We start from the raw sequence: 21356 nt of genomic DNA, 5'->3' as shown, positions 1-21356 counted from the left end.
ACTGTACTTTTCTTACGACAGACAACTAATACTCATCGAGACAATTCTAAAAATCCCTAACACAATTAGGTTGCGTTGTTTCATCACAGAGTTCCTATGGCCACCTCCTGTCTCCATCATCAGATCAGCTCGATGGTACCATAATATTGCATTGTCACCCGACTTACATGTGTATGCAAAATTTCAGCTCAATCGGAAACCGGGAAGTGGATCAAATTTAACTTGCAAGATTCCATTACATGTTAGTTACATACAGGTCGACCTAATAAAAGCGTGTTAAGAAATGGAATGGCTCGGGAGCACACGGTGCCCGATTATAATATACGACGGTGTAATTAATTTTCGTCACCAAGGTTCTAAAATGTAAATTACTTAAAGTGGGCCGAATTCGGTAATTATTCGGTATTCGGCATATTCGGCAAGTATTCCAATGTTCGTGTTCGGCCGAACTATTCGGTTAAAAGTGCCGAATATTAGGCAAATACTGATTGAGAAAGGAGACCTAGGCTCTCCGAAACATGTCGCGCGAGTGACTTAAAACAAGTGAGTCTAAACCGTAAAATTATTCAATGTTACTAATGTTAGTATGTCTCACAACAGTTTAAATTCGATTAGGCAAATACTTTTTATTAGGTATGTCTGTCTTGTTACAGCACTGTACAAAATGTACTTCTCCAGAACTTTTCAAGTACTTTCTTCCATCAGGTAACGTTTTCGGGCTGTCATGAAAACACAATATGATGAAACATGTTGAATCCTTACAATGTTTTGATTATTTGGAGGGTGTTACAACTTTTTTGCGTGTCCCTTAATTTTGCCTTTTGACCAATTTGGTTCTAAGGAAAAACCTAATAGAAAGCAATTTTTCTTTAGGTGCGAATGTAATTCATGCATTTTTAAATGTCTTAGAATGATACCGATGAACCGAATAATTCGGCCGAATATTCAGTTCGGTAAGATCTGAGCCGAACCTTCGGCCGAATATTCGTATTCGGCGAACTCCATTTTCAGCCCATCTCTACTTATTACTTACTCAAAACGCCACTTTGCATGACGAGATTTGCATTTCATTTTGATGTTCGTTAGGATTTATTTGTGACAAGGATTCTTAACAAAATAAAAGAGCGCTGTGTTTGTGTTTGGTTACATGTTTGACGTGATATGAATGTTGTCAGAGGACCGTAAAATACGAACAATATATATGATTAACCTATGTAAATTATTTTAGGAGATGGCGTATAATTCTGGGTACGAGTATGTGGTGTGTGTGCGGGTTAGCGTTTATGGAGCTGTATTTATTTACTTATGAGAGAATTTTACGCGTTGGTAGAACGTATGAGCGTGGCAGGAGAAATGTAAATAATACCGTAAACCGAGATTACTTTGATAAATTTTTGAGTTTGGCATCATTTTTTGACGATCCTAATATGCGTAAAAATATGAAAAAAAAATATAATAATCGGTTTTTTCTCTTCTCTCAGCCTGCCAAATAAAAAAATATTAGGACTTATAACTATAAATTATTGTCAGTGAAAAAAAAACTTCATCAAAAATAAATAAAAACAACGCGATCAAAGTTATATTAAGAATGGGGTTACTTTGAAACCACTCTTACTTTTTTCACTGACAATCTAATAAAGTAAACCCGCTAAAAAGGCCGTAAAAAATTAAACAATAAAAATCCTATAAGTACTTTTTAAGTTATATGTCTTTTTAAGGTGTGGGTGTGGGTGTGGTACTTTGATCACATACAAATGCTACAAATTGATAATTTTAAGCGCTTTATTCGATTATTTACTTATTATAACGTAAGAACTTGACTTATCATCGCACTTAGCAAGAGATTTTCGAATTGTAAGTTTTTCAGTTTCAGTAAATTTGGTCCGTGCGCGGGTTTTTGATATATTATGTTGCCCTTTACTTTATACTTATTGTATAATGTTCTATAAGGAACCTTATATGCTTGCGATGCAGCAGCAATAGATTTTGTGCTTACCATTATATCTGCGAGTGCATCATTGAGTAGTTCTTTTTGATCAATTTCACCACATATAGGTGATCAAAGACACCCCGAGCCATGGATTCCTCGACTACGTGCGCATGTATAGATTGTCGAATTTTGGATAATTTTTTTCAAACTCACGAATAAATACTGATTAACGTAAGATACCATAAAATAACTTTGTAATAATTATTGACACAAGTACAGTCAAAGTTTTTCAGCTAATAAAATCAGGTAGAAAAGCGTACTTATTTTTATGATTTTTTTTTCTAAACAATATACCTAATATATATAATCATTTATTTACAAACAAGATATATACAGTGTATTACTAAAAGAAATTAAAAACTAGCTTAAATCTAAAATAGGCCCTTGAGGCATTGTACCAAGGATGCTGGCGACATTTCCTCGCTGTATCGCAATGCTGATACGTTGTGCGAGGTAGCCGCCAGCTCTTCGGTCACCAGTTACGTCAACCAGACGCTTCGCGATTTCTGCGAACAACTTATGCGCTTACCTAATCCTAATAGTAATACACGCACATCCCGTCACTATGCGGTGAAGCAACTATCAGTGTTGCCAATAAAGAAAAAATAACTGCTAAGGTGTTTTTCAACTCGTTAAAACAAGCACTTTAGTAACGATTGAAAATTGTTATCAAAGTCGACCCGCAAATCAAAGTAAGCCCGGTTTACGGTAATGTCTTCAATTCGTTCCCCGTGTTTGTATTTATGAAAAGCCCGTAGCTTGATTGAAGTACCTACGTTTTGTGAATTAGCGTAGCGTGCGTGCTTTTAGATCTTAAAGAAAATTAGACTGAACTCGGCATGGTGATTTTTTATTTAAGTAGGTAGGCAGTCGATACTTACTTTACTCTTTGGGCAGTCCTACCCAATTGTAAGGACAACTAGAAATTAAAATGCTACTTACAGATTATATGCGTTTTATAAACATGCGTTTCAATAGCAACGGTCACGACTTCACCCGACTTAAGGGTCACCCGAACCCCCCTCCCAAACAATCGAAGTTATGCTCTCATAGAGTATTCGCATTAATGAGGAATAAGAAAGGACTTGTTGATGCGATCGTAGAAAAATATACGCACATTTATTGTCATTTATTTTTAATTTCCTCGAAACTGAAGCTCAACTGCCCACTAAGACTATAAAATAATGGCAAACACTTTTGCAAAGTCGTTTATTTATGCTATGTACCTATTAGTAACATCAACTCTCTAATATTAAGTTGCTACCTGTGAATCTGTTAATGAGAAGTGTAAAGCAGATATAGGTAACTAGACGGGACACGGGGAGGCTCGCCGTCCGGGCGGCCACGGCGCTGCCTTATCGCTGCCCAGTGCCCAGCCAGTCGCGTGAACACATAAGTATATAATAGGTACATGAAACACACTCACCGAATTGAGCACACCTCAGCTCATTATGCGAAATTTTTCACAGTTACCTATAGGAATCTTTTAGTCATTATTATCTGATGAGTATGCGGTTTAGGGTGTTATAAAATGTTATTGATAAATAATTTAATGGTAAATGTATAAGCGACGTGGAACTCCTGATGAATCGTAAACGACATCCAGTTTTTAAACATTAGCAGTATTTTACCATAAGCATGAGCTATCTGCTAACAATCGATGCTGACTATACATTTGTTTTTAGGGTTCCGTACCTCAAAAGGAAAAAACTGAACCCTTATAGGATCACTTTGTTGTCCGTCCGTTCGTCAGTTCGTCCGTCTGTCTGTCTGTCAAGACCTTTTATCTCTGAAAGGCGTGAAGATATCCTGTTGAAATTAAAACCATATACTTACTCAGGTCTACGGTCCATTAAAACTGTGAAAAAATCAAACTTCTAAGTTAACGTAAAACGAAAAGTTATATACGGCCATTTATTTCGAAAAAAAATAACGTATATTTCGACTCTGTTGGCAAGTAATATCTCCTTACATTACAAGTACTTATAGGGGAAATCTTGCAAACTATAAGTTTGTAAAAAAAGCTTGATCGTTTTATACACACATGCCAAATTGCATTAAGTGCATTATTTATTTCTTTATAATATACTTAATATAGGTAATTTCTGTACAACCATTCTGACTATTGCCTAAGTGGTTTTCTAAATAGTACAAAAATTACAACAACAGAAAATAAGGGTTGTGTCAGAATAACAGTTCCCTTTATGTATCTAGTGTAACATAGTATCATCAGCCCCACGTCCAAGCATTTGTCAATATTGTCCCTCACGGCCCGACCCATTTTATAAAATACTTTATCCGTTAGCTACACAAGTATTCGGTGCTACGAGTATTTTGCTCGGATCTTTTATTAATTTTGACTCCATTTTCGACCAATATTGAAACATAAACGATTATAATTCCAAACAGGCTGCCTTTTTGCGAGCTAAACAAAGGGATTTAGCCTCAAACGCCGCGTTTTAGAATTATCTTGTAATGGTTATAAATGACTTTACAGCCAAACAGTAGGTACCAGACTCATAAATATTGCCCACTGAACAGATTACAGAATAAGGGTTCGAAATATAGCGCATTCGTTTTGTGGTTTTGTTTCATTGAGAACATATTTATAGGCCCTCATCACGCTACATGTTTGCTCGATAGTCCGCGCCCCACATGCCCCCGCCGCAGCGTACCCTGAATTTTTTAGATCATTGAAAATGATCGACTACCCCAGTTTTTACTCCGACACGTCCCCTTATTCCCTACGACTGTCTAATAATACTAAACGATAAATTAATTAGAGGACCTACAGTTCATCCCCGGTAAATAAGTAGGTACAGTCAAGTGTAAAAATATGGGTGCACTCATCATGTCAGCGAATTAAGAACTACTTATGGCAAATATTTTTGAGCAAGTTGTATGCACCCATATTTTTCCACTTGACTGTACTAATATCATCAAATGTTCTTTCTTAAATGAATACATTGAATAGATTTATTATTTCATTTCGAACTTACAAATATTTATTTCTGTACTTCGTAAGGTTAATGGTATATACAGGCTGCTTCCTGTAACAGGAGCAATAAATAAACTAAAGGCTGTTCTCCACAAACTGACCAACATTTGTTCAGCAACTTTTGAAAATAACTCATGTTTTGATTTTTATTACACTTTAAAGTTTATTCTAAGACGCAATGTATTGCAAATTTTGTTATGTTTAAAGCGTGACAAGCAACGTGAAGAAATGTCGGTCAGTTTGAGGAGTACAGCCTTTAGTTTAATTTATTGCTCCTGTTACAGGAAGCACCCTGTAGATAATATACAATCATGCAAAAAATTACTTAGGTAAATATATCTAAAATTAATTAAATAACTACAAAGCTAAATAAAATATTTTTAGAATAAAAGACCTCCGCGAGCTGTACCGGGTGCAAAGGTGTCCATCACAATTTAATGTTTGATTTCGATAATCTCAGGTAGGTAGTGAAAATGAAAGTGTCTTATTTTATGATCGAAAAAAGATCTCGTCTGAGCTCGTTCTGGGGCTTAGATTTAGAGATTTAGAATTGCAGACATGAAAAGGAGATTAAGTACTGATATTTAATGGACAGACGTTGTTGTGCCTTTGTCTTTAGGCAGGCCTAATGGGCGATTAATTGGTACGTAACGATGTATTATTGATTAAGAAGAAAACCGGCCAAGTGCGTTCGGATCACGCATAATGGAGCAGGGATGTTGCGAACATCCGCATCCGCATCCGCAACCGCGGAACTTCCGCATTATTTTCAACATCCGCATCTGCATCCGCATCCGCATAAAATCGATGCGGAGCTTATGCGGATGCAGATGTCGAACAAGTGGGTACAGGAACGTCTTAGCGGCGACGTAAGTGCTAGGTAATTTCGTCATTACCTATAACGAAATCGTCTAGATCCAGAAAAGTCGGCCAAGTTACTGTTTATTAAATATAACGCACCTATATTCTTGCTCAAATACTAAACGTTTCGTTTTTTTTAATAAAAAAATACTAAAAATGTAATATTTGACGTTTTCTAAGTACCTAATCTTGACATCCGCATCCGCATCCGCATCCGCGGATGTGAGCCTTAAAATATCCGCATCCGCATCCGCATCCGCGGATGTCAAAAAATCAGCATCCGCAACATCCCTGTAATGGAGGGTTCCGTAAATTCATACAATACAAATAGTTATACAAATAGTTATAGTTATGAAGCGCTGGTGGCCTAATAGCGGTAAGAGCGTGCGACTTGCAATCCGGAGGTCACGGGTTCGAACCCCGGCTCGTACCAATGAGTTTTTCGGAACTTATGTACGAAATATCATTTGATATTTACCAGTCGCTTTTCGGTGAAGGAAAACATCGTGAGGAAATCGGACTAATCCCAATACGGGCTTAGTTTACCCTCTGGGTTGGAAGGTCAGATGACAGTCGCTTTCGTAAAAACTAGTGCCCACGTCAATTACTGGGATTAGTTGCCAAGCGGACCCCAGGCTCCCATGAGCCGTGACAAAATGCCGGGACAACGCGAGGAAGATGATGAAATAGTTATACAGGCATTTACGACGTTTATATTAGAAAACTTATCTTCTATTAGTCTAAAATGGGTGGTCTGGTATGTGTGTCTTTCTGATATGTATACATTTTCACAGATTAGCACAGCCAGCAACCCGTTTAGCGGGTCCTCGGTTCGTAGACTTCTTAGCACGTTATAGGCTGCAAGCGTAGCTTGTAGCTCGAGCAATACTATTACTTATTCTATGCTCGAGCTGGCAGTGAATACGTTACTTTAATCTCGATACAACCTGGTGTTTCTAAAAAGGAAACCCTTGCCATCACTTTAAACGTTTCCGTTACATAAGATAACAGGAAAATGCTTGGTAACTTGGTTAGCTCAGAAACCATTGCAATTTCGCACTGAACAAAATTTCACCTGCCTCAATTTCTGTATCCAGTAACAGCAATATTACCCTGCAGTATCAGGTAGCCGGCCGCGGAATAAACAGGACTTGATACCCTTCGGCCAATACTCTTGGCTTGATGGCATAGTTAGCTCGGTCCGACTCTGTAGTTTCTTACACACTTACGAGTATGTCGAGTATAATAGGGATGATCACACATGTTGAATTTTATAACAAAATCTAGTAAAATGAGCAATTTATCACAATAATGGGGATATTAAAATAAAATACGGAAATGTTAAAGAAATACAGGAGCTGAAAGTTTCAAAATTTAAGTTTTTTTTTAACGATAAAAGTAAGGGTACCATTCGATTCCTTACATTTTATTCAAAAAAATATTTTATAGCAACTATATACATAAACGCAATATTTCACAGACAAAAACGCAATTTTCTTGTTTTGTCCATACCACAAGATGGGATCTCATCAGTGACCTTGACGTCACGTTCACTTATCCTTTTATGAGGGGCGTTTCGTGACTGAAGTGCGACGCGACTGTCGGAATTTAACTATAATTTCTGACTTTTGTGTTGCTTTATTGCAATGGGTCCCATATAGACATTTGATCCTAAAAATAAACCCGATCGATTGATACCTATGAAAATTAGTCATGTATTAAGTATTTAACGCTGGTGTCTGTTTCAGCTGTACAACTTCTTCAACGCCCTTCTGAGTCACATGAGGGACAGCAGTGGCCGGGTCTCGTCGGAGCGTACGTCGCGGACTGCTTCCGTGTGTATGTTAATTAAATTTATGACTGTATCTGTATATCCGACTCAAAGACCTTAAAGTACAGTCCCATCACATACAACTTGGTATGTAGCTTGCCTATTCCACATGCCAGGCAGAAAATAATTAATGAATGAATAATAGTTTAATGAAGTGTACGTGAGTTAAAGTTTTGGGTTTCGATTCTAAGAAGTATCTTTCGGGGATTTTTTATTTCGTTAGTATTTTAACAATAATATACCTAAGCATGTTTTTCTACACGGGTGATCTGTTCCTCTCACAAAAAGTGTTTTATAGCATGTACAGCAAGCTGTAAATTGCATGGGCACGTTATGAATGAAATTCATTTATAAAGTGGCCATGCAATTTTGCGGCTGGGTGGTCATTTCTAGAGTGAGAAAATAGTCTATATCAAGTCACTTTCTCGCCACTGGACGCCACATAAAGTTATCATAATACTTTTCAAATCCACACTCTCTGAGCCTGTAAATCTGAATATTATATTATTCAGCGACTTTTTGCCTGAAGGTTTTATTCGGATCCTCACTTGCGACGTCACGTATTGGCAGGAGAGCTGCTGCTAAAAGGCGAAGTACCTAAAAATAAAAAAATAACAGACGTAACACGGGACAAAACACGGGATAAAATCTTGTAATTTTTTTTTTAACAGAGCTAACCACAACCATAAACTACCATTGTAGTTTTCTAAAAAATTGCCTAAAAATCTGTTACTTATTTATTGTTTCATTTCACTGCCAAATCTCAGTCATCTATCGAAAACTTATTGGAATGCTATTCAGATTTTACATTTTGTTACTTACTTATACTGTACCTACTCGAGTAACCTGATTTTATCTGTATTTTTTACCTTTGTTATTTGAATAAACTAATATTTAGAGTACATACCTCATTGTTCGGTGTTTTTAAGGGGTACAATTCCATACACGATTGTTTGTTATTCATAAACAAGTATCGAAACGAAAGCACTAAAATAATCCGAATACCGTCATTGTTACTCGCTCCGTAGCTTAATTAGTAAAACAATTATGCTACGGTAAGGCCTATTGAATATTGGTGTATCAATGATGGTTCAAGTCCCTCTGTGGTCGCTTCATTTTCAATGCTTCCATTTTTTGTTTGATAAATAACAAATTTCCTTTGAAGTTTGCAACTTGTTTTTCCAAATCTCCTTGAAATAAAATGCTCAACGATAAACCAACTTTTTGCAACGTGAATGTTGCTTCCACAGCGTTCTTTATTACACCGCAAGGTTCACATGGAGACTGAACTTTTTAATTATGCTTGCGAGACACAGTTAACACGCGATGTTGCGGTATCGTTCATTCTGCACACACGACGTGTGTTATGCAAGCGTACGAATTGCAATGACCTTTGATAATGCAGATAAAACTAGGTCCCGGCTATTTCTAAAATGGTGTCACACTAAATCCACGGTTTAAATGCCACTTATTAAAACGACCGTCACAATTTTAGTTTGCATCCATCCATTCAGTTTCTTTTGTAGTCGTTGTTACAATCAATTTCCGATGAACCGCACAGTAAACCATTGTATAAATAGTTTTTAAATCGATACTGATAACATTAGTCAGTCAGCGACGAAGCCACGAAATCTTTAATTGATTATACTTGACTCACGCGAAGCCAAAAAAATGTGTGATAATTATGAAAATAATGTTATTATTTGTATTTGTAGCTGTAGGTACATAAATGTATGTTACATATAAGATTCAAATTTTGGCAGCAGCTTACCAACTAGTGATGGGGACAATGATTTTTCAGGTCTACTAGTATTGTTTGTTTGGTAAGCCCTCAACCCCAAACGGCTTAAGGTATTTGAACGGTTCTATAGTATGAAGTAAATTACCATATTAGTCGCTTATGGGAGCGAGTTGGTAGTTATAGGATAAACAATTAAGGCCAGGTCACATCGGATGCGTTTGTGGCACTACATAGGTTCTTTGCCTTTTTAAAATTTCAACTAACTTGTCTAAGTATGTAACTATAATATTTTTTATTCAGAATATATAACTATAATATATTTTATTCAGGATAAAAGTTATAAATGACAAGACCAGTCATAAAATTTGGTACATAAATGTTTGTTAATTACATAGATTCCCCATTTCCATGTCCAGACATACATGACTATGGACAACATTTTCATTAGATATATGTTTTATAATCTTGTGAGGAGTTATTTGAGCGTTTCTTTAATTTTTTGCCATTTTTATTATATTATGACCTTTTAAACCACTTTTGTGTTATTTCTAGTCAGGATCAGGATCGCGAGCCCTTTTCATCCTTAGGTTGTTATTGGAGAAAAAAAGTGTCCTAAAATTTCCATACATTTTTCAAACAAAGTATATCGGGAAATGGTAACACAATAGGAAAAAAACTCTGGGTCATTTTTTTATCCCATTAGGATCGAAAGAGCTCGTGATTCTGAGTAGATATAACACAAAAGTGGCAAACGGGTCACAGTACATAAAAATGGCAAATAAAAGAAACGCTTATTTCCAAAAATTAAAGCGAGTTCCAATCTTTGAAAATATCTTGATTTGGCATTAAATTATGCAAGGAATTCCAATAATGTTCGTACTGAATGTATTAAAGGGTTTCTTTATAGTTCGTTTTTTTAGCATTAGAAAGAACTTGAAAGAAGGTAAGCGATTTTGACATGTCTATTAATTGAAAAACAATTTTTAAAAATCAATAACTATTACTTATGAAAGCAGAAGACTATAAAAGATCGTATTAGATTCATAATTGTTACATATATTTACCGTAACTTATTTTTAAAATGTGTTTTTCAATTAAAAGACACATCAAGATTGTTTACCTTATTTCTAATGCTAAAAAAAACGAACTATGTTGTAGTGGAGCAAGTATTCTCGGAAGAGTCCGACGAGGGTGGGGGCGTGGACGAGACGGCGCCGCCGAAGCCGTCGCGCGGGCCCGACATCGAGTTCCCACTGCAGAGGAAGGATGTCGACCTACTGATTGAGGCCTTTAGGAAAAAAAAGGTACACAATTATTTCCCTTTCCCTTTGATCGATTGTTGAGCTTTTGTTGGCACGATTTCAGGTTGCTTTGTAGTCATACCCATATGATTAAAGCTTAACATACGAATTTTATGTGACTGCTACATAATGGAAGGCATTAAAATGCGGGTGTGGGTTTATGAAAGGAGTTGAGAGTGTTTTAATGACTAATTATGCACAGTTACATAAACTGCTTGATCTACAGACGTATTATACTCTCTATGTGTTCACGAACCGCATGTTACAACCGTCATTGTGGGATATGAACAATAAAACATCATCTCTACTGATACTAGCTACAAATAAGGTTTAATCAAATTCCTTTGTTTTCCAGAGATGTTCGACATTTGTATGTCATTATTTGTTGCAACAAAATATTTTATATTTATACTGGCCGTAATGTGGTATTTTTGAACGCATAATAGAGGGTTTAAGTGTGTGTAGATAGAATAATATACCCATGTTTTATCATCTTTACTGCATGTTTATATTATTCGCGCGTATTATTATGTAGTTTATGGTACATGGTGAGACAGCTTGACGCGTATGCGTATTACAGTTTTAGAATATGGTAATAATACCTACTAATAATATGACTAAACCAAAACCAAAAACTTTTCGATATATAATATCAAGTAAATATTATAGGTACTTATTTCTAAATCTGAATACACCTCCTCTCTAGTAGTCCAAGAGTATAAGTATCCAATATCCATACGTCCACGACCATGCATGGCAAATGTTATGCCATTTACTGTTTGTTGGGACCCTGAAACACAAAAATGTACCTAAATGAAGTAAAAAAAAAACAATTTCTGAGCTTCAATTTATGTGGAATAAAAAAAGGATTTAATTTAATTTTGTATCAAGAAGCAGAGCTCAGCCAGCCTATTATGGATAGCTTTATCCATCTTTATCCACGTGATAAAATAACTGTCACTGTTTAACACCGTGGGAAAGAAAGTGACGGACACCGTTTTATCACGCTGTCACGTAGACAAGAACGACCATCATATCCGTACAGGAAGTTTATGTAAAGGATTTGTTGGAAATAATAAATCCGTTTCAGTTATCCAGGGAAAGGGCATGCTGCTTATCTTGCTTCACCGTGAATTTTAATATCCTGTTCAGATTTATAATATCACTTTCCTTCATTTTCCTTTTTTGTGAATGTTTTTTTTTGTTAATAGTTTGTTATAGATACCTACTCAAATGTTACCTAATCAAGACGTACTTATCTTTTATGGTTTATTTGATTTCACACAAATTGAACTACAGAATTACATGTACAATCAACCTCTAAACGTATATGGATGGTTTAAAATGCGTGTATAAAATTTGTAAACATCAATAATAGTTAATTTTGTATTAAGCAGAAACGTCTGCGAACGATGCTATTAAGCTTCGAAATAAATTAAATTAAAAGTAAAAAGCGGCCAAGTGCGAGTCGGACTCGCCCATGAAGGGTTCCGTATTTAGGCGATTTATGACGTATAAAAAAAAAACTACTTACTAGATCTCGTTCAAACCAATTTTCGGTGGAAGTTTACATGGTAATGTACATCATATATTTTTTTTAGTTTTATCATTCTCTTATTTTAGAAGTTACAGGGGGGAGGGGACACACATTTTACCACTTTGGAAGTGTCTCTCGCGCAAACTATTCAGTTTAGAAAAAAATGATATTAGAAACCTCAATATAATTTTTGAAGACCTATCCGATACCCCACATGTATGGGTTTGATGAAAAAAAAAATTTTGAGTTTCAGTTCGAAGTATGGGGAACCCCAAAAATTTATTGTTTTTTTTTTCTATTTTTGTGTGAAAATCTTAATGCGGTTCACAGAATACAACTACTTACCAAGTTTCAACAGTATAGTTCTTATAGTTTCGGAGAAAAGTGGCTGTGACATACGGACGGACAGACAGACGGACACACGGACAGACGGACAGACAGACAGACAGACATGACGAATCTATAAGGGTTCCGTTTTTTGCCATTTGGCTACGGAACCCTAAAAAACACAAAATACAAAATTAATTTAGTATGGGATAGCGCATCGTTACTGGTGAACTCTGGTAGCCGTTTCAGAAGTGTAGGACTCTTACGGTAGATGTCGCTATGAGCCTCCCTAGGGCTCATATATGGTGGAAATATTCACAGAATTGGGTACGGTCTTGGTAGCTCAGATGGCAGAGCACTGTACTAGTGATCCAGTGGTCGTGGGTTCAAGTCCCACACAAGACAGTGAATTTTTCCACTTTTAATTTAATTTATCTATAGTTATTGAAAAGGGCCATCCTACTTTGTGTTAACTACTCAGTTACGACAATTTGTCACCAACACGTAGGGTGGTTCCATTGTGCTTGACTTCAGAGTCGAAGTTAGGCGGAATCGTAAACTTTTCTGTAGATCTAGAAATTGGATTACTTTGTTGGACCGCCTGACATAGTTACAAACTTCTATAACACGTACTGGTTTTACTTTACGATAGAAAAGTTACTATTCCTTTGGAATAAGGCGTACGATACATGAGTTTTATGTCATAATAAAAATTTATGTCATGCATGATTTAGAAATAGAGATAAAACATCTTGATTTGACGTAGGTACCTAAAACATTACGCATGTACCTAAGTAATATCTATTAATTTTCATGAAGTTTTAATTGTACCTTATATAAACATACTTAAATATCAATTTCTTTGCATGTCAATGTCAGTTCCTACTACTACTATTGTCTCAGTTACGCACCTAAATATTCTATCCTTCTTTTTTATTTGTGTTTTGTTGCAGCTTTGTGTCCTTATGTATTGTCTGCATTGTTTTTTTCTATCGTTTTAGAATCGATTTGAACTATACTCGACATTCCAGCACCGTCTACATGCGAGGTATGTGGCCCAGATTCTGAAAGAGGCCACCCAACTACTGAAGAGACTCCCTAACATCAACGTGGCCACTACTTCGATCTCAAGCCAAATTACTGTCTGCGGCGACCTGCACGGGAAACTCGATGACTTGCTCGTCATATTTCACAAGGTGAGACCCTTCAAATTAAGGTCGAGGGTGGCGTTCGTTTATTTTCTTTTTTTAGAATGCTGCGTTGAACGTAAATTCACATCAAAGGGATTTTTATCACCAAATAACCCAATACTGCTTTTTTTTCTTCATATGTGGAAATTAATTTATTTGGTCGTTTGATTTATTAGAAAAATAAAGGGATAAAAATACATATAATGCTTAATGGAAAAAAATGGTTTATCTTTAGCGGGATCTTAACTTGCGACCTACTACAGACATGCCGGTAAATTTCGTTACTTTGTTCGTTGTACTCGTAGTTATTGAATGGATTAGCCTTTGCTGAAACTACATAAGTTTATGTTTGAGTGAGTAGGCAGTGCCGTCTATTCGCTCTATTAATACACACCTCCAAACGTAACGACGTCTATTCGAATTAATTCTGCATCACTGATACTCATCGTAATCGGATATAGGTATATAATAATAACGCGTTTATCACACTAATGCTGATTCGCGCCCCGCTCGGGTGTGTGTGCGAGATAGCGTACTATGCACGTAAATAGTGTTGACTCGCTCGCACACCGTAGCGGCCTGAGGATCCGCATCCAACGTGAAAACTGCCTAAGAGAACAACAACACTTAGCATTTGAATGGGTTATTCCCACTAGTTGCCACCAAGTTGTTACCAGTGGTAACTACTGGGATTTTTTTCCCACCTTTTACCACTGGTAACTACTGGGAAAAATTATTCCCAGTAGTTACCACCAACTCGGTTTAGTGGTAACTACTGGGAATTTTTATTCCCAGTAGTTACCACCAAAATATTGTTAGAGTTAAATACTAAATAAAACAGTATAAATAGTATAGTATAAATATAGAGTGATTTAATAAATAATTATTAGTGTTTTAGTAAACTGCCTTAAAAGTTAAAAGTGACCAAAAATATTGAAACAGTTAAACCGGTACTAGTACAAAAACTATAATATATGTAAGAATAAATATAATAATCCATTTAGATTATTTTTCAAGTGATTTTATTAGGTAGTTCAAAATCACTCTATATTTATACTATACTATTTATACTGTTTTTATTAGTATTTAACTCTAACAATTTTTTTAGTGTTAACACCGAACCGAGTTAGTGGTAACTTCTGGGAATTATGTTTCCCAGTAGTTACCAGTGGTAAAAGGTGGGAAAAAAATTCCCAGTAGTTACCACTGGTAACAACTTGGTGGTAACTAGTGGGAATAACCCCATTTGAATAAATCTTTCACTTTGCACCACTCAGGGTTGTTTGGTCCTACAGTAATAAACTAAACTTAAGGCAGAGGTACAAACTAATTCAATAGCTTTTAGGCTTCTGGAAACTTAATAATGTAAAGTACCTATTCCATAATGGAGGTAGTTGCTTAACTCAGTAGGTACCGTAAAATGGGGTGAGTAGGGTCAAAACTGAAATTCAAACCTCGATAATATTTTATTTTTACATATGAAAACTGAATGGTGTATATGGCCGTTTGTATTTTAGTTTTTATTTTATTTTGGGTAGTTCCATTTCATAACTTTGACGATAAAGAGGAAAACCCACCTCACCCCGTAGTGCCTCGTATTTGGGGTGAGAGGGGTTTTCATACAAAGGTGATTTTGGAAGATTGTTGCATTGTTTTTTTTATTATGCGTATTACTATAGCTCCATTTTAAATTGGAATACATTATTTTTGTAGCAGTAGCCTTAAAATCCCTTCTCACCCCCCTCTCAAACCTTCTCTCCCCATTCATAACCCACTTCTCCCCGCGAAACCTACTCACCCCGTTTTACGGTACCTATATGTATGTGTTTGAACTGACTTTATTAAGAACAGGTTCTACGATTTTGATTAAAAATAAGTGCAAAACTAAATGAGTGCAATTAGGACTCGCGGGCCGAGGGTTAACTTGGAATACAATATAATTATGAAACAAATCAAATACTTGATTTGTGTTATTTTAAGACAGAACACTCAAATAAATAAATTATAAACATAATACTATTTAAATAAAGTGCACACAAAATGTTTTCAATAAATTATTCATGAAAAATGTTCCCTGCATGAAAGTCTGATATGATATGTGAGCGCTCAGAGCCGGTATGCCGATGCCGCTCGAATTAAGGCTTCGTATTTTCGCTCTGCCGCGAATTTTTGGGGTAATAAATTGACTCGATCGTACATCATAAACATCATGTTAATTATGCTTTTATATTTAGCTGCTGGGTTTTTTGTAAAGCTACCCCTCAGTAAGTATAAGTAAATATCGGATCTTAAATAACCTGAAAATTTAGAAACAATTGCATTTTAATATTTAATATTATATGAAAATATGTCCGCTGCATTAAAAAGAAATACTTTTTACCTATAATTTTTTATAATTTTTACCTATAGTTTTTTTTTTAGAATTTTATGGTAAGTAGGTGTATGTAGGTGTAGATGTAACTTCACTTCATAGGTCTATTCACACCTTTCTCGTTAAATGCTAAGTGACGTTACACGGGAAAAGGTACCTTATGGCGGCTGGCTCTTACGTCACTTAGCACCGCAATAGTATTGGGGCGGCGTTTAAATGTTACCAGAGCGAAAATCAATTCCTTGAACTCTTTAGACGCATTCACTCTGGAACATCACAAAGAAAATCAAAAAAGAAAAGCAAAAGACAATCGTTGTTTTATCTTATATTATCTTTGCGACTGAGGATTCTTTGGTACCTACATCATTTTCTTTCAAAGACTTTTATAAGGTTTGTAGTCAACGTACCCTTATAATTTATCCGTGCCTGTCTGTCTTTTTGTCTATCCGTTCAGTGCTTAGCTCAGTATTTTATAAGTAGTGGGAAGCTGCCGCATTTAACAAAGTGTGGAAATAGGTATTTACCTACCTTATCAAAAGTAAATTAAAAAAACTTATAACTATAATACGTACACCTACAACTTAAACATAAAATGGTGGTGATTTTATTTCTTTTATCCCTGTGGTGTCGTTGAATCGGTCTTTAAAAAAGCGGCCAAGTGCGAGTCGGACTCGCCCATGAAGGGTTCCGTATTTAAGGGATTTATGACGTATTAAAAAAAAAACTACATACTAGATCTCGTTCAAACCAATTTTCGGTGGAAGTTTGCATGGTAATGTACATCATATATTTTTTTAGTTTTATCATTCTCTTATTTTTGATGTGGGTTTGATGAAAAAAAAAATTTGAGTTTCAGTTCTAATCTAAGTATGGGGAACCCCCAAAATTTATTGTTTTTTTTTCTATGTTTGTGTGAAAATCTTAATGCGGTTCACAGAATACATCTACTTACCAAGTTTCAACAGTATAGTTCTTATAGTTTCGGAGAAAAGTGGCTGTGACATACGGACGGACAGACAGACAGACAGACAGACATGACGAATCCATAAGGGTTCCGTTTTTTGCCATTTGGCTACGGAACCCTAAAAAGGAATATATAGATATAGAAGGAACTCGGAAAAAACATGAAATAAAGGAAAGTAAAGACTTACACAAATAGTACAGACATAGTAAAGACTTTTGACAAAATTTTTTTTGGAGATGATCGGTAAATTTTGAGCTTTGCTCATACTATCCCTTATTAGTAGAAGGAGGTAAGTGCTGCGAAGATAATGAATAATGATTTATTGGTAAACCGTAATATCGTTTGATTGTTTATTTTATTTGTCCATAGCATCTACAAAGATCCCTTAGGTTTTATTATGACGGACGGGCAACTACCTACTGAACCGTACACTGATTATGTGGCCTGTTTTTTATTAAACAGTAAATGCCCTTATAACCATCCGTAGAGAATATTAATACTGTCTGTAGGGAATAATGAGTCTCGGCCCGTCAACACAGTGTTCATTAAGTTACTCCGACATCCAGGCGCGTTATGCCTGCGCGTCACGTCACCACATTAACTAATGCTCAACATAAGTAGTTTTGTACACTCGGGTGTCTAGTAAGGTTTCCTCCGCGATGTTTTCCGCTGTCGCTCATTAAGGGTAGTTTTGACGTCGAGGGGCCTGCGGACTGTGGCGTGCTACGGCAAACAATCATAGGGAGCGGCACACGCGTCATCTAATTTGTGCTGTGACCGCTGTTTGATTGATAGACCGCCTGTTACGCCGGACGACCTCGTTTATTCGCCAGACATTGTTTTTCCTGTTATTATTTGCCTCTCTAAACGGTAATGAAAGTTGACATTTCACTTATCTGTCGAGGGTTGCGACGGGTGACCTTTATCGGTTGTTTACTACAAGCTTAAGTCACAAGGCGCCACGCCGAGCCGCACTTTTATGCAAAATACCTCTATAGAAACGATTATCGACAGATATTATTATACGCGTTTTATAAAAGTGCTAAGCAATCGTGCTTTTATACGATTTATAAGTGTTATGTAGGTATTGCCAGAGGAAGTTGATTCGAACATACAAAAGATGTAAAAAGTTCATTTTGACTTTCGCTTCACGTCGATGAAAATGTATGCAGTTTGTTAAGACTACCTTTTCACTCAATTTGGTGTATACTTAAGTTAGTTTTTATTTACGTAACTGTCACAAGTGAGTAATTTTTATCTTAATTACCATACTCGTACTTGACAGCAAATTTATAATCTCCTGTCTGCCTTTTACGCACAGACAATATGAAAGAATATTTTTGTTTCTCGTCGGGCACGCCATACAAATGAGTCCCCCAACTGCGCAATCTTTACGACACCGTCCAGTGGTTGTATCGCTCCGAACGACTTCCTCTGGGATTACTTTTGCCCGCCAATACCGATTTGTTATCTATCCTATCCGTCTTTTACTGTAATCGAATTTGGTCAATGAACAGTGTAACTAATTAGTCGGTTTGTGTTTGAGCAGTTATTTTATTAGCTTGCTTTAGCTTCCTGACCTCGGTTTAAAGATTCTTTATTCTCATAAGAATTTGTACAATTCACTTAAAATGAGAACTTAAATACATATATACATTTTATTTACATACTTTGTCACAAAAGGAGCGACAGACATTGATTAAAATTAGGTACATTTTACATTTAAAATTACACAAGCATTTTATTATATTGCCGGTAAGTATGATTACGTATTTGTATTAGGGGGTAGGCTGGTGGACCTTTTTATTAAACCCTTGTGAGTTGTGACGTATTAGGAAACTGATAATAACTCTCTATTTAAAATAATTTCAAGTAAACAATCAAAACAAATAAATACATAGATAATCTTATGTCTAGACGTAGTATCTGTGCCTAGGAAAATAGAGATTATATATATAGTCTACAATTAAATCGTCTAAGATTTTCTGAAAAGTACCTACTTACCTATTCAGATCCATATTATGTTACGAGTATATGATTTGCGATGTTGAGGTGTCCGAAAAATTTCCTTCAGTCTCATATATTTATCAACGTAGTGAGATGGTGGCCTGTTAACCACTAGGCACACAGTACCTACAATTATGCCAATACGCGCCGACTGCGTTTTGTTGGAAGAAGCCTTTGTAATCGGGTCAGACAGTGGATCCTGTCCCTATTAAGCGAGACAGTTGACATGTAATGCGATAGGATAACACGCATAGTGCCTCTGCCTTTCAGGAGTGATTGCGTAACCTAGTATCGATTTTGCGTCACATTGCGTAAGCGTCCTTAGCTGCGGACGCCGCTGCAGATGTAGGGATTCGCGAAACGCCCGCTGATTGCTCTTAGCAGCGACCCAGTAACTCGACAAGATAATTGCCTGGCAAGAGTGGCAAGATAAAGTAATTACTTGTTAATAACATCTTATAAGAGCGCACCTGCACGGAAACATGAGCGCGAATTTCGATTTTCTCTTGCCTGTTTTTGCCTTACCTACGAGAGTAAATTAATTTTCCTCGTTTAAACATCTACTAAATTTGTGTGTATTATTGTTTAAGATACACGCCACAGTATCTTCAATTTATATCTTTAGGAGGAGATTCTATTCACAAATACCACATATTCACCTAAAATAAACCTTTATTTAATTTACTTTTGTGAGTATAAATATTAGAATGATAATTGGATCTAAAGTTACCTAATTCATTCTTGTCGAAACATATACATATCAGCAATTACTTATCTGTTGAAAAATTGAGTGATCTACAGAACTCGACGACTTTTATGAGACTACAATTAAGTAGGTATGAAAAGACCAAGCCATAGTTTTTAAACCAAGGTGTAGGATTAGTAAAGACAGGGCTTAGGGGCTTGGCTTTTGCTGAGATCTGATAACTTTTTACAATAAATGCTAATGAGTCTTGGCCGCCAACTTTACGTCATAAGTTCACGCGAGATGTACTAGCGAATAGTAATGTCACTAATGTCAAAATGAGTTCAAACTGATATCGATTTGTAAGTTGGGATCGAGCTCCGGGTTGGCCTGTTCCCACTTCCCTCTCGTCACTTCCCTCTCATCCCTTGTCTTATCATGAAGGCTGTAAATCCATTGTACAGCGGTCTCTTCCGTGCTGTTTTTGTTGGAAAATAATTGCAATAATAAATAAAAAGTTTTACCGTCCAATGAATATTAACTGAGAAATTTAAAAATATTGATTGCCACTTGACTAAATTTGCTTGTTTATACAGTAGATAAATAGTGTGAATTTCATTATACAGAATGGATTGCCGTCGCCGGAGAATCCTTATATATTCAACGGGGACTTTGTAGACCGAGGAAAGAAGGGCTTGGAGGTGTTCCTGTTGCTGCTGACCTGCATGCTGGCGTTTCCTGGAGGGGTCTACCTCAACCGCGGCAACCACGAAGACCTGATTATGAACCAAAGGTGATACCCTCTATAGCCGCCCGGAGACCTATAAAAAGGTCTCCTGTTCCATTCTAATTTGAACTTTGTGTTGAAAAAGTAAAATTTCATTTTGCTTGGCAAGGTTTGACGTATGGGCGGCTAGAGGATACTAGTAATGCGCTAACTTCTTCTAGTAATGAGATCCACCATTTAACGGTTTTCGGATTTGTAGAGGCTTATAACCTGATGCAATCGCTGTTTATTGCTGTAAACGGACAGCAAATAGCAATTATAGGTTCCAAGCTATGGTTCCAAGCCGTTTATTTAAATTAGTCTGCCTATGTCAATGTTGTTTTTATGTAGGTATGACATAACTGTCATAAGTAAGTAATTTCATTTCATAACCGATAGTTTTTGAATGGTTTATACGGATATACAGTGTGTAAATCCAATACGGGCGATAAATTAAACCAGATATGGAATTTATCCATGTAATCATTAATTAAGAAGCAATGTACTGCAAACATTACGAGACATGACATGACATGACATTACGAAATACGAGCTTTTTAAAGTAACTGCCAACAAGCGTTGACAGCTACTTTAAAAAGCATGTAGAGTCAGACCAAGAAAAGTCTGCAGCGGATTTGACAGCCCTCGCAGTGCCAGTGTTATTATAAACGTCAAACTTCTATGAAATTATGACGTGTAAATAACACTTTCACTGCGTGGGCTATCAAATCCGCTGCAGACTTTTCTTGGTCTGACTCTACCTGTCTCGTAACTTGTGCGTTGCTTT

At 36.3% G+C, this 21356-nt stretch overlaps 1 protein-coding gene across 2 annotated transcripts in view; it reads left to right on the top strand.

Moving 5' to 3' along the window:
- LOC134662761 (serine/threonine-protein phosphatase rdgC) overlaps positions 1 to 21356 on the top strand; it is a 97633-nt gene that overhangs the window by 48777 nt on the left and 27500 nt on the right. The window contains exons 4-7 of one of the 2 annotated variants that reach the window (XM_063519048.1): positions 7598 to 7688; positions 10580 to 10725; positions 13618 to 13782; positions 20430 to 20596. In XM_063519048.1, coding sequence (XP_063375118.1) covers positions 7598 to 7688; positions 10580 to 10725; positions 13618 to 13782; positions 20430 to 20596 — 569 coding nt within the window. Of the gene's footprint in view, positions 1 to 7597; positions 7689 to 10579; positions 10726 to 13587; positions 13783 to 20429; positions 20597 to 21356 lie in introns of both variants that reach the window. The other variant, XM_063519047.1, reaches the window with a different exon arrangement.

The sequence above is a fragment of the Cydia amplana genome, chromosome 3, assembly GCF_948474715.1.
Source record: "Cydia amplana chromosome 3, ilCydAmpl1.1, whole genome shotgun sequence".
NCBI classification, from domain to species: Eukaryota; Metazoa; Arthropoda; class Insecta; order Lepidoptera; family Tortricidae; genus Cydia; species Cydia amplana.
The sequence above is the reverse complement of the archived record's forward strand: the minus strand, read 5'-3'. Positions and strand labels throughout refer to the sequence as shown.